Below are 12,664 nucleotides of genomic sequence, written 5' to 3'. Positions count from 1 at the left end.
TCCTGTGATAGTTTATAGGGTAAAAATACAGGAAGAGAGGTTAGGTCCTATAGTTAATGCCCTATGGCCTTCCCAATGGAGGAAGAATCATTCAGAAGTGATGGGAAAGGGAAAGAAGGTGGTCTTGGTAAAAGATACACAAAGACAAAAGTGTTCAATGCAGGTGTAGATTGTTCTCTTCAACTGGGGGCTTTGCTCAGCAAAGTCCATTCCCAGTGGGGCATGGGCAGGAGCTCTTCTTGTTGTCTTAAGAGTGGCCCCAAGTTCCTCCGGAATCAATGTCCATGCCCTCAGGATGGCTTGGTCCACAAATGGAAGACAGGGCAGTAGAAGGAGAAGAGAGTGGCAGGACCCAGAGGGTACAGAGAGGTAGTGCGCTGTGCCACTGATTTACCTGTGACAAGGAAAAGAGGTAAATGAGAAGCCCAAAGAAAAGAGAATAACCAAACAATAAAATGAGCTAAGCCTTGAGACTCACATGGTTTGGGGGGTAAAGAGGCTGGAAAGCTGGAAGCACTGGGATGCAATTGCCTGGGAGGCAAGGTTCAAAGCCGGACTCAGAGCTAAAACAAAGACATGTAGAGTAATTTGAGTGAGCAAAAAGCATTCCTTTCTTCCAAGCACCAACCCTTCATTCCCTTTTCCAAGCCTATGTCTACCAGTCAGAGCTGCTGGGTTCAGGGCCCCCAAAGGAACTGCTCCATTCAGTTGTAAGGCAGCAGCTTGGGCAGCAGCAGCAGCAGCAGCAGCTGTGGTTGGCAGCTGGATTCTTGAGCCTAAAAGAAGAAGAGGTGGGATTAAGTACCAATCCTTGATCTAAAATTCAACCCTGTGTTCTCCACCCAGCAGATACTCTACCTTCTGCCAGTTTGGCCACAAGCTGCAAACGTCCACCTGCTGATCCCAGATCCAGCTCTTGATCCCCATCAGGAAAAGTGATGTCTGTGCCACCATCCAGCCGCTCAGTCACTTGGCCAACCCTCATAGGTCGACCAGCAAGTTCAAAACCATTCAACTGTTCCAGGGCCCGCCGGGCACACTCAGAGTCAGAGAACTACAAGAAACCCAGGCTGTGTCAGTCAACTCCTGGTCAGACATGTTCTCAAAGCCCCACTTAACATTCCCTGGTCCCGCTATCACAGGAAACTTACATATTCACTATAGTACAAAATTTTCTTTCCCAGGGAATGTAACCTAAGATCCCCACTGCCTCAAAATTATCGTCTGAAAAAGACTGAGTGGCAACCACTTTTCAATATTCCAGCTCCATTAAGATATCTACCAATGCAAAAAGTATATCACCTGTAAGGAATCTAGCCTGACAGGCTGTTTTACAAATGGGCATGTAAAATGGAAGTAAAGTCTTCTCAGTTTTTCATTCATCCCTCAGGCTTAGTAAGTTTTAGTTCTCAATCAAGTACTAGGAATCCGGGACTCCAGAGCCCAGACTCTGGGACTCCAGAGCCCAAGCCTAGGAAGAAACACACTGTGGTATTGAGAGAAGACAGTATCCTCATCCCTACCCAGTGCTGGCAATTAAATGATGGGCAGACAGTCTCTGCTCTTTAGTCCTTTTTTATCAGCCGCACCCGCAGTACCCAGTTTGAAGATTCCCAGTTGGCTGTTGGTATGTCAAGGCTGTTGACCAAAAGGCAGCAACAGAAGCCTTTCCATGTGTGAGTCACACAGAATTAGAAATGGTTACTTGCCACTAAGGAATCATCAACACCACAGCTGGCTTTGTTTACTCTGGTATTCCTTGCTGTAGGGCCTGGCATGTGGTACTGACAGTACCTAGGTGGTGGTGTAGGTGGCTTGCTTTTACTGGATACTTCTAAGGTGAGCAATTCCCATGACAGAACACAACCTACTGCTCTCTGCCCTGTAGGCAACTGTGAGGGCATACACTGTCTGGATTAAGCCCAGAAAATACCAGTTTCTATCCAATTTTGTGGCTGGCAGCCAGTTCTCAAACTGGAGTCACAAGAGGCTGGAAGAACCAGTTATAGGAAGTAGAAACAATTTTGTTGGGAGAGTCAGGAAAAGGCTGCCCATTACTAGGGCAGCCTCACTATTCTTCCTACAGTGTTGTTCCTATAGTGGTGTTGTTCTCAATGGAGAAACTGCTTCAAATGAGGTAGTGCCAGGGGGAAGTATTAACTTCCTATTCCCATCCTTATCATAAGAATGCACTGATTCTATAAATCTGTCTTTAAACACCCATGCCTAACCTCCCTCATGCCCCCAACCTTTTAGCTGCAGCCTGGAAACATTACTATTACCCAAAGAGCAAGATGCAGCACCAGGGAAGCTGGTTGAAATTCCTGGACACCCCCATACCAAGGCCACTGACACAGTGTAGGAGCAAAGCCAAGATCTCAAGCAATGCACTCATCTCAAGGGGCAGAAGGCTAGTCCAAGCTTCAGGCACCAGGATTTATGGGTCACTTAGTTCCTAAAGGAGGAGGATGAAGCTAAGCTGCAAAATCAGACAAGTGGAAAAACCCAAAGAAAAATTTAAAAACTAGAAGACAAGAGACTCACCGTAATAAAACCATAACCTTTAGAACGGCCTGTATCTGAGTCTTTCATCAGGATAATATTGTCAATCTGCAGAGGAACAGGAAGGAATTATTAATTATATTTTCAGTAGCCCACAATCTTTCATCTCTCTTACTCAAATTATTCTAAATACCTCTCTCTACTTCCGGATAACAAATTATATCTTCCCAAATCACCTCCTTTTTTTTTAGTCATCAATGAACCTTTATTTTATTTATAAGCAATGCTGAGATCGAACCCAGTGCCTCACACATGCTAGACAAGCGCTCTCCCACTGAGCTACAACCCCAGCCCCCCAAACCTTCTTTTAAAAAGAGACAAAGGCAGGGTGTGATGGTGTGCACCTGTAATTCCAGTGACTTGGGAGGCTGAGGCAGGAGGATTGTGAGTTCAAGGGCAGCCACAACAACTTAGTCCCTCAGTCACTTAGCAAGAACCTATCTCAAAAAACTTAAAAAGGGTTGAGGGGCTGAGGCTGTGGCTCAGTGGTAGAGCATTTGCCTAGCACGTGTGAGGCACTGGGTTTGATTCTCAGCACCACATATAAAAAATGAATAAAATAAAGGTCCACCAACATCTAAAAAATAAATAAATAAATAGGATTGAGAATACAGACCAGCAGTAAAGTGCCCCTGGGTTCAAACCCCAGTATCAAAAAAGACAAAGGCCATCTTTTTCAAAAACACTTTTTCTAACTAATCTTACTTAATCTGGACCCTCTTATTTGATTTTATTGTGCCTGACTTGGTTTTCTACTGATCACCATGATTAGAGATAGAACCTAACTTTCATGCCATGGACCCATTTGCCAAGGACATATGCAATGAGTTAATCATAATTAGACAGAAGAGCAGTACATGCACCTACTCCACATTTTTCTCCTTCTTTCTTTCTATCTTTTTTTTTTTTAAGTTGTAGATGGACACAATATCTTTATTTCATTTATTTATTTTATTTTTATGTAGTGCCAAGGATCGAACCCAGGGCCTTGAACATGGGAGGCGAGCACTCTACCACTGAGCCATAACTCCAGCCCCATCCACATTTTTCAATCCCCTTCACAAGTTTTCCTTTCTACTCACCTTGCCAAAAGGCTCAAAGATGCCCCGGAGCATGTCCTCAGTGATATTAAAGTGCAGGGAGCCCACATAGAGGCGCATTGGTCCACCAGTACCCTTCTGCAGATTGTTGGCCATGGCTGCCAATCGGTTTTTCTCAGCCTAAAAAAGCAGAAATACATGATGGGTTGTGTTCCACTTTCCTACCCACCTTTTATTATGTCACCTTCTTAACCTGCTCACCTGTGAGGCCTGTACAATGATAGGTACTCCCAGAAGTCGTTGCCCAGTCAGCCCAATGGCCAATGGCACAGACTGCATTTCACAGAATTCCACATACGCAATGCCTTTAGAACGACGTGAGTTCCGATCTGAGATGATACGCACATCACGAACCTATCCCGGGACACAAAGAAAATCCTGCTGAGACTAAAGGTAGATAGATAGAAGATAAATTACTCAGAGGAACACTGAGTTGGGAAGGTTACCTTGCCAACAGCAGAAAAAAAGTCCTCCAGGTCTCGAGGCCGGATACGGGCAGCTAATTGCATACAGAAAACTGTGCGGGCATCACGCTCCTCAGGGCTCAGATTATCAATTGGCTGCCTAAAACATAAAACATGTTGAGACTGCTCCTCTCAATCCTTTTTTTTTTAATATTTATTTATTTATTTATTTTAGTTTTAGGCGGACACAACATCTTTGTATGTGGTGCTGAGGATCGAACCCGGGCCGCACGCATGCCAGGCGAGCGCGCTACCATTTGAGCCACATCCCCAGCCCTCCTCTCAATCCTTGGTTACTATTCTCCAGTTAACCCTCAAGTAAAACACATTCCTATAGTTTGGCTCTACCAACATTTTATTCATATTTCACAATCCCTAAAAGTGCTCATTATTAACCTACCTGACCGGGCTCTTCTCTTTGAAATGAGGGCTCTTACTATGTCCATACCTACGTCTAGAAACAGAGAAAAACAAAAATAAAACTTTATTCAATGCTGGGTCTTTCATTATGAGAAAACCAGATTCCAGCACCTCATCTCATATATGAACTAGTAATATAGGTTGAGCACACCTAATCTGAAAATTGAGGATTGCAGTCAAAACATAGGCATACTAAAATGCATTAAAGTTACCACCAATCCCATAGTATCTCATTATGTATATGTAAATATTACAAAATTGAAAACAATCCAGGATCCAAAATACTGCTGGTATCAAGCCATTTCACCTAGGTGTACTCAACCTGTACCATCCCTCCAGTGACTGTGCAACCTGCCTATCACAGTGGGTGATAAGCACCCTCAGGCAGGATCCACAGTACACTTGTTGTAGCCAGAGTAAGACAGAAGGGTGACATTGTTTAGAAATGGTGATACCCAGTGGGAAGAGGAGGACTCCTATAGCGCACACGATCTTCACGTCGCCGGTCTCGACTTCGCGACTCACTATTATGTCGCCGATCCCAGCTACGGCTGCGGCTGCGGTGATGACGCTGCCGATCTCGACTTCGGCTGCGACTATTTCTCCGTCTATGCCGATCCCGTTCTCGGCTACGACTACAGATAAAAATAACCTCTTCTGAACTTTAACCTATAGCCTTCCATGCTATCTTCCCATTTTAACAATTCCCCAAATCTGGGCTGGGGTTGTGGTTCAGTGGCAGAGCACTTGCCTAGCATCTGTGAGGCACTGGGTTTGATTCTCAGCACCACATATAAATAAATGAATAAGGTCCATCAACATGTTTAGAAAAAAAAAAAAAAAAAAACAATTCCCCAAACCCAACAGTTCCCAAAATCACACACCTGCGCTTTCTATCCCTGCTTCTACTATGACTCCGACTCCTCTTCTTCCTGTGAAAGAGCAGAAATTCTTACTACTGAGAAAGTTTTATTATCTTTCCCAAGGAAAAAGAATTAGAATAAGGACAGAGTGAAACAGAAAGCACCAAAAGACCAAAGCCCAGAAGATGATCTGGCAGTAGTTCACAGTAACTGCACAACACCAACTTACACAGAGCCCTGATTGCTGTCAGTCATCTGAAGTGGCCAATTTCCCCCCAAAGCCAAGCAAAAGCTGGTGTTTCCAAATCAGGGGTCCTCTTGCTATTTTATTCAAATGAAATATATCGATGCTAGGACTGATCCACAAATCTACACTGGAAAGCGAAGACTAGAAGATCATTAAACCAACTCACCAATGTTCCCATGACCCAGTGGAGCCATTACTAAATGTCAGCAGTCTTAAGAGCCATCGCCTCCCTATTCTGGCCGTTTCTCCAATGGATGCCGTTGTTTCCCTTCCCCAAGTTGCCAACCCGTTTCTTCACCCCACACTCACTTGCTTGTCTCCCCAGTGGTGGTGCTCACACTGGTACCACTGCCACTGTTGCCGGTGTTGCTGGTGGTATTGCTAGGACTGTCCTTTTTAACCTCTTTCCTTTGCTGCTCATCCTGAGGAGTTCGCCAGGAAAATATCACAAGGTACAAGGTGGCAGACACACAGATTCCATTGGGCAAAAAGAACAAAGGTGGACAAGGAAGAAATCAAAAGCTCTCGATTATCTAGCCAGTTTTGGAGCACCTGGATCTCCTAACAAGGGGAATAATAGAGGAAGCAAGGAAACTACCAAAAAGGAAGAGATCAGAATGACAGACTTTGATGTCAAATGTCAGCTACCTAACATCTGTTTCACTGACATTATGTCCCAGGAGAGTGAGAAACTGGCGCTGGTCTGAGGTTCACTGACTTTCTACTGTCACTGAGAGTTACCAGCAAAGCACATGATACCACCACCACATTATGTGCCCACCCCTGGCTTTCAGGGTCCTCACTAAAAGAATGGTCCTTGAGTACAGGTCCCCAGCAAAGATTACGAAAGACTATGCCTTTTAAGAATAGTCACTGAGCATAATAAACAAGCAGGGAAAGAAGATTCACAAAATGTTTCAACCGATGATCCACAACTGCTCTTTCTTATTAACCCAATTCCAGGAGTGAGGTGGGGAATATTACCTCCTCTTTTTTATAGGGAGCTTCCAGCATGGCCTCAATCACTATATCAAAGTCATCAGATGCCATCGTGTCAGATCTGAGGAGAAGATATTAAAACATAAAAATCTGATTTATATTTTTCCTTCCCTTCTAGCACCACATTCCTTTCCCCCTCCAAGAAACAGACTTCAGGAATACAGTTCTTTTTCTTAAAAATTTAAAAGGATCTTACCAGCTATTGTTTATCCTACATTTATTTTTACACCCTACAGATCTAAACTAGTTATGCTTTGTGGCTTAGAAACAGTCAAGGGTCTATACCACAATGTTAAGGAAAATAAGTCAAATTCAGAAGGCTAAAGGTCATATATTTTCTCTCATACTGGGGAAAAGGAAAAGAAAGGTAGGGGCGGATCTCTTGAAAATCAAAAGGAGATCTGTAGAAGAAAGGGACCGATGTTTGGTAGGGTGCTGAGGAGTGACACTGGCCAAATTATATTGTTATATTGTGTATCTTGTGCATGTATGAACATGTAACAAATCCTACCAATATGTACCACTAAATATGGGGAAAAAAAGAAATGGTCATGGGTCTAGAAGGAAACTGAATACCCAGGTAGAGACAAAATACAATATAACCCTTATTCTGTGAAGAGAAAACACTGTCAAATGTTTGTTTCATTTTGGGGGTACTGGGGACTAAACCCCAGGGTATTCTACTACTGAGCTATATCCCAAGTCCTATTTTATTTTATTTAAGACAGGGTCTCACTAAATTGTCCAGTCTAGCACTGAACTTATGATCCTTCTGCCTCAGCATCCCAAGCAGCTGGGATTCCAGGCATGTACCACCACACCTAGCGGAAAATATTGGTACTCAAAATTACTATTCACTTTACAAGGGACATTAGGCTTCCATTCTACTGTTCAAAATTCCCACCTGGCTAACTGGCTTAAATTTATAATGTAAAAAGAGACTAATAGGGGCTGTGGCTGTGGCTGTGGCTCAGTGGCAGAGCACTTGCCTAGCACATGTGAGACACTGGGTTCAATCCTTAGCACCACATAAAAATAAAGGCATGTTATCCATCTACAACTATAAAAAGTTTTAAAAAAGATACTAATAAACTTAAATCATAAAAATAGGCACACATTTCCAATAAAAAAGTAAAGGCGCAAGACCAAAAATCAGAAGCAAGACAAGGCAAAACCAGAATGATGCAAATGTGCCTTAAGCTCTTCCGCACATGACCCAAACATCAATAATTAGGGCCTCATCACTAAGCATTTTCAGTGCAACATAAACTAGAGTTTAAGCAAGTCAGAAATATATTATGATTAAGTCAGGCATAATAGCACACATCTATAATGTCAGTGACTAGGGAGGCTGAGGCAGAAGGATCGGCAAGTTCAAGGCAAACCTCAGCAACTCAGGCCCTAAACAGGACTTTGGCTCAAAATAAAAAATTAAAAAATAGATGGGGATATAGCTCAGTGGTAAAGCATCATTTGGTTCAATCCTTAGTACCCACCCCAAAATACATATATGTGCATACGTGTTTGTGTGTGTGTGTGTGTATTTTTTTCTTTCTTTCTTTTTTTTTTTTTAGTTAAAATCGCTTAACCAATTCCACTTTGAAGCCTTTCTGTCTGGAAGACATGGAAAAAGTGCTCACATCCCCCAAGCTTTCACATCTAGCATCTGTCTTCACTCAGGTTGTTTATCAGAGGTCTTTCAAATCAGAAAAGCAAAGATACCAAACAACATTAATATTAAAAATTATTGCTTTGGAATTATTGGATGAATCTACATGGATGATTCACAAAATAATGATGCTGAGTAAAAGAAATCAGACCAAAACACTGAATAATTCCATTTACATAAAATTCTAGAAAATTCAGACAAATCTACAGTCACAAAAAGCAGATCAGTGGTTGTGTAGGTACAGGAGCAGGTGAAGAAGGGCTGGAAGGAAAAGATTTTAAGAGGGCATAAGAAAACGTCTGGGAGTAATGTTTTATGGGTGTTTACACATAATAAGACCCAACCAACTGCACATTAATGTCTACAGTTTTACTGTAGACATGTAATTACTTATACATCAATGATACTGTAAAAAGAAAACTAACCTGAGGAATTTCTATCAAAATCACTTTCCATATCCACAAAAGCTTTATCTTCCTTAAAGCAGGTAATGCACAATCCAACAGTACTATTCTGATTGCCCTCAAAGCCCATACCCTACATTGATGCTTCAGTATGTGTAATGATTATACCTACCTACCTCATATGAATTGTGATTTCTAGGCACTGTTTTAAGTATATTATAGAGATAAGAATCTTAGAAGAAGATGAAAGAGGATGAAAATCAAACCAAAATCAAATAGGTGTCTAAAACCCAGTGAATTAAACTCTCATAACAGCACCTAATGATTATTTAGCAATCAAAGGTAATATATGCTGCAGATAATATCTGACCCATTCACAGATTTTTTTTTAATGAGATTTTTTTCAACTGTATAAAGTCAAAATAGCTCAAATAAAGGGGTTACTTCTTGATTACAGAGGTCTTCTGACTCCAAATCTAACAATTATATCAGGTTACCTCTTTCGTTTGGTTTAAACTTAAAAGAAATAAAAAACAAAACAGCATACTGAAATATTTAGTTTTAAATATAGATCACTGAACATAAATGTTCTGATAGGTTTATCAAAACAGTCCCATTTGTCACACCTTCACAGCTTCTATATCTGTGGCTATACAGTATATGTTTCAAAATATCACAAACTACACTAATGACAACATGTATTATCTGGCCCACTGTGGAAAAATGGGTCTAAAAATAAGTTCTCGACCTTAAAATCATTTTTCAGTTACTTTGCCTGCCAAATCTACAAAATTTTTTTTTAATATTTATTTTTAATTGTAGTTGGATACAATACCTTTATTTTATTTATTTATTTTTATGTGGTGCTGAGGATCAAACCCAGGGCCCCCCATGTGCTAGGTGAGCACTATACCACTGAGCCACAACCCCAGCCCCAAATCTATACAAATTTTCTAAGTGTTAAAAACTCTTGGGCTGGGGATGTGGCTCAAGCGGTAGCATGCTCACCTGGCATGTGTGCGGCCCGGGTTCGATCCTCAGCACCACATACAAACAAAGATGTTGTGTCCGCCAAATACTAAAAAATAAATATTAAAATTCTCTCACTCTCTCTTTAAAAAAAAAAAAAAAGATTAAAAAAAAAACTCTTCTTTACAATCCGCTTTTTCCTCTCTAAATTAAATGCTTTTAATTTCAAGAACTGCTATCATTGAGTGGAATCATAAAGCACAGGTAACAAAACATACAAAAACTTTCAGTTAGGGGGCTGGGTGTAATACAATGTGCTTAGAATTTTAGCATGCTGGAGGCCCTGGTTCAATCCCCAGCACCAAAAGAAAAACAAAAACAAACAACAAAAACCCCAGAAATTTCCACCAAAGTTGATAATCCTCTCCAAATGAACTCTATGTATGAAATTTTCATCCCGAAACACATCTAAGTACGGACATATTGTCATGTGCCATATAAAGTTGATTCTGTCAATGGACCATATATAAGACATGGACCATAAGATTATGCTGTTTAATAACAGTAGGGGCTGGGGTTGTGGCTTAGTGGTAGAGTACTTGCCTAGCATGTGTGGGGTACTGGGTTTGATTCTCAGTACCACATAAAATAAATAAAGGTCCATTGACAACTAAAAATATTTTTTAAAAAATAACATAGTAGCCCTCCTAGTTTGTGAAAGTACACTCTGATATTTTAAATGGGAGGAAATTGCCTAATAACACATTTCTCAGAACATACCCCATTGTTAGGCAATGTATGACTGTAGAACATGTTAATGTGAAACTGGCAGTCTCTCTGGGTTGTGTCTTTTTAGATGTCCTAAAAGCAACAAGGTGCCAAATATACATTTTTAGTTTGGTAGTTTTCCAATTCTATATCCCAGTTTATGGGTCAAGGTGCACTCAATCCCATCCATATATACACACCAGTGTATGCTTCCATCTCTGATCAAAAAACTACATCAGAAGCTTACAACCACTGCTGTGCTTGAACTTTGTAAACACCACTGTTGAAGGGGCAGAGAAGAACCACTATTCAGGAAGAATACACCAAATCCTGGAGTCACTGGACTGATGGAAGCACCATTTCCTGGATTAAATCACTGAGGCGGCATAAACAACTCCAAAACGAAAGGCAGGTTAATTAATAACAAGAATTAGACAAAAAGGACTACCCTCCCCATGTTGTGTAATGATCCAAAATTGCTCTTTTAAAAATGGTCCTATAGGGCTGGGGCTGGGTTCAGCGGTAGAGCGCTCGCCTAGCTTGTGCGAGACCCTGGGTTCGATCCTCAACACCACAAAAAAAAATAAAATAAAATAAAAAATAAAATAAAATAAAGGTATTGTGTCCAACTACAACTAAAAAACTTTTAAAAATAAAAAATGGTCCTGTAAGGGCTGGGGTTGTAGTTCAGTGGTAGAGCACTTGCCTAGCATGTGTGAAGCGCTAGGTTCCATCCTCAGCACCACATAAAAATAAATAAAAAAATAAAAAAGGTATTGTGTCCATCTGCAACAAAAAATAAAATAAAATAAAATGGTCCCATAAGTAACTTGTACCATCGTTGCAAATGCCAGCGTCCCAGTGCTCCAACCTCATGAGGTCTCACCATAAGCCTAGAGAATGTGTGTAGTCGAAAGTTAAAAGCTCACAGAGGCCAACACATTAAACATAAGTTTTCAAGGAACTGGGAATTGAGGAAGAAATCTCAATCCCCTTATCTCTGAGTGGTGGCACCAGGCACCAATGGTAGAAAGATTATATGGGTCTTCTCAGACTGCGGAGGGTCAAAGCTCCCTCCCCAGAATGAGCGACCTTAAGTGCCACGGCAGCGAGGTCCGGAAAAGCGATGTCACTGGCATCCTTGAAGCCGCATCTTTACCGGTATAAGTTACAACCATGAGATGCCGATATCTAAAGTCACGCCAGTGGGCTACATTTAGATAGTGAACGTTTCCAGAACAAAATAAACAAAAAGTTGGGTTTTCTGTTTTTGTTTTTTTAATTTTAAGTTTGCCTGATTTGCTCATGACGCCATTTTCTGCCTGTGACGTCAGGGGGAGGCGCCGCACAGCAACGTCACACATAGGTGACGTAGCGGCGGGGGACACAGTTTCGGGGTTTCTCACCAGTTCCGGGTCCCCGCAGGGGGGTCCCGGTTCTCTCCGTTCCTTTAGGTGTGTGTGGGGCGCGAAGCTCAGCTATATCCTACGGTCTCCGCTAAAAAAGCAGCACAGCAGTCAGACCTGCTCCTCTTCCCGCAAAATGGCGGCACCTCCGCTATCTTCCAGAACCTTCCGCAATCTGCGCATGCGCCGGAAACAGGCGCTGGACCTCATCTCTCTGGTTTCGCGGCAACAGTCCAAAGTGAGGGTTTTCATTGGCTAAAACTCTTAAGTACGGGTGGAGCGAAACGTAAATGTCTCTTAGCAACCATCAAGTTACCACTGATTGGCCAGCTTCTGAGAGACTCAAGGAAAGTGAAAACCCTTTTCGTAGTTGCCTTCACTCTCTCATTGGCTAAGTGACTTGCGGAAGGTGGGGAAACCAGGTCCAGAACAAGAGGGAAGGGCCCACCTGTCCCATTCTGGGTACTAGCACGGACTGGGCCAAAGCGGCGGGCGGAGCCAACGTGGAGGGACAGAGGGTGGAAGGATGTCCTTGGCAGTCTCTACTGATTTGCGAGTGTCTGTCCTCCCAGAGACTGTTTTGTGGAGAGTAATTGTGTTGTTTTCTCATGGGGGATGTAGGCCTGCACACCCCCTTTCTCAGGCGGCTTTTTACCCAACACCTCCTGACTCGGGTACTTGGGACCTGTGAAACGTAGTCGTGCGAGATTTGTCTGCCATGTTCTGCGTAGTCCCACACATTCAATTCAAATCATTGCTGGCCCCCGCCCCCCCACCACCTCCCACCACAAGG

General features: G+C 42.2%; 1 protein-coding gene across 5 annotated transcripts; it reads right to left on the bottom strand.

The window, feature by feature from the left end:
- Positions 1 to 234: 234 nt before the first annotated feature.
- Positions 235 to 12,070, bottom strand: Rbm23 (RNA binding motif protein 23). 5 transcript variants are annotated; one of them, XM_048798833.1, is made up of 15 exons: positions 11,872 to 12,070; positions 9,737 to 9,806; positions 6,641 to 6,716; positions 5,966 to 6,078; positions 5,431 to 5,478; positions 5,002 to 5,181; positions 4,527 to 4,580; positions 4,109 to 4,226; positions 3,864 to 4,016; positions 3,645 to 3,782; positions 2,545 to 2,610; positions 859 to 1,054; positions 660 to 776; positions 479 to 563; positions 235 to 394 (listed from the first exon to the last, which is right to left on the bottom strand). In XM_048798833.1, exons 3-15 carry the CDS (start codon positions 6,704 to 6,706, stop codon positions 391 to 393), a joined length of 1,338 nt encoding a protein of 445 aa, XP_048654790.1. In that variant the 5' UTR covers positions 6,707 to 6,716; positions 9,737 to 9,806; positions 11,872 to 12,070; the 3' UTR covers positions 235 to 390. The 5 variants fall into 5 exon arrangements, with proteins under 5 accessions (XP_048654790.1, XP_015348312.1, XP_015348328.1 ...); XM_015492826.2 differs by lacking the exon at positions 9,737 to 9,806; XM_015492842.2 differs by lacking the exons at positions 6,641 to 6,716; positions 9,737 to 9,806; positions 11,872 to 12,070 and adding an exon at positions 5,639 to 5,797 and having other exon boundaries at positions 5,966 to 6,634.
- Positions 12,071 to 12,664: the final 594 nt, after the last annotated feature.

Source organism: Marmota marmota, unplaced genomic scaffold (assembly GCF_001458135.2).
Source record: "Marmota marmota marmota unplaced genomic scaffold, marMar, whole genome shotgun sequence".
NCBI classification, from domain to species: domain Eukaryota; kingdom Metazoa; phylum Chordata; class Mammalia; order Rodentia; family Sciuridae; genus Marmota; species Marmota marmota.
This window is presented reverse-complemented; position numbering and strand designations above follow the sequence as displayed.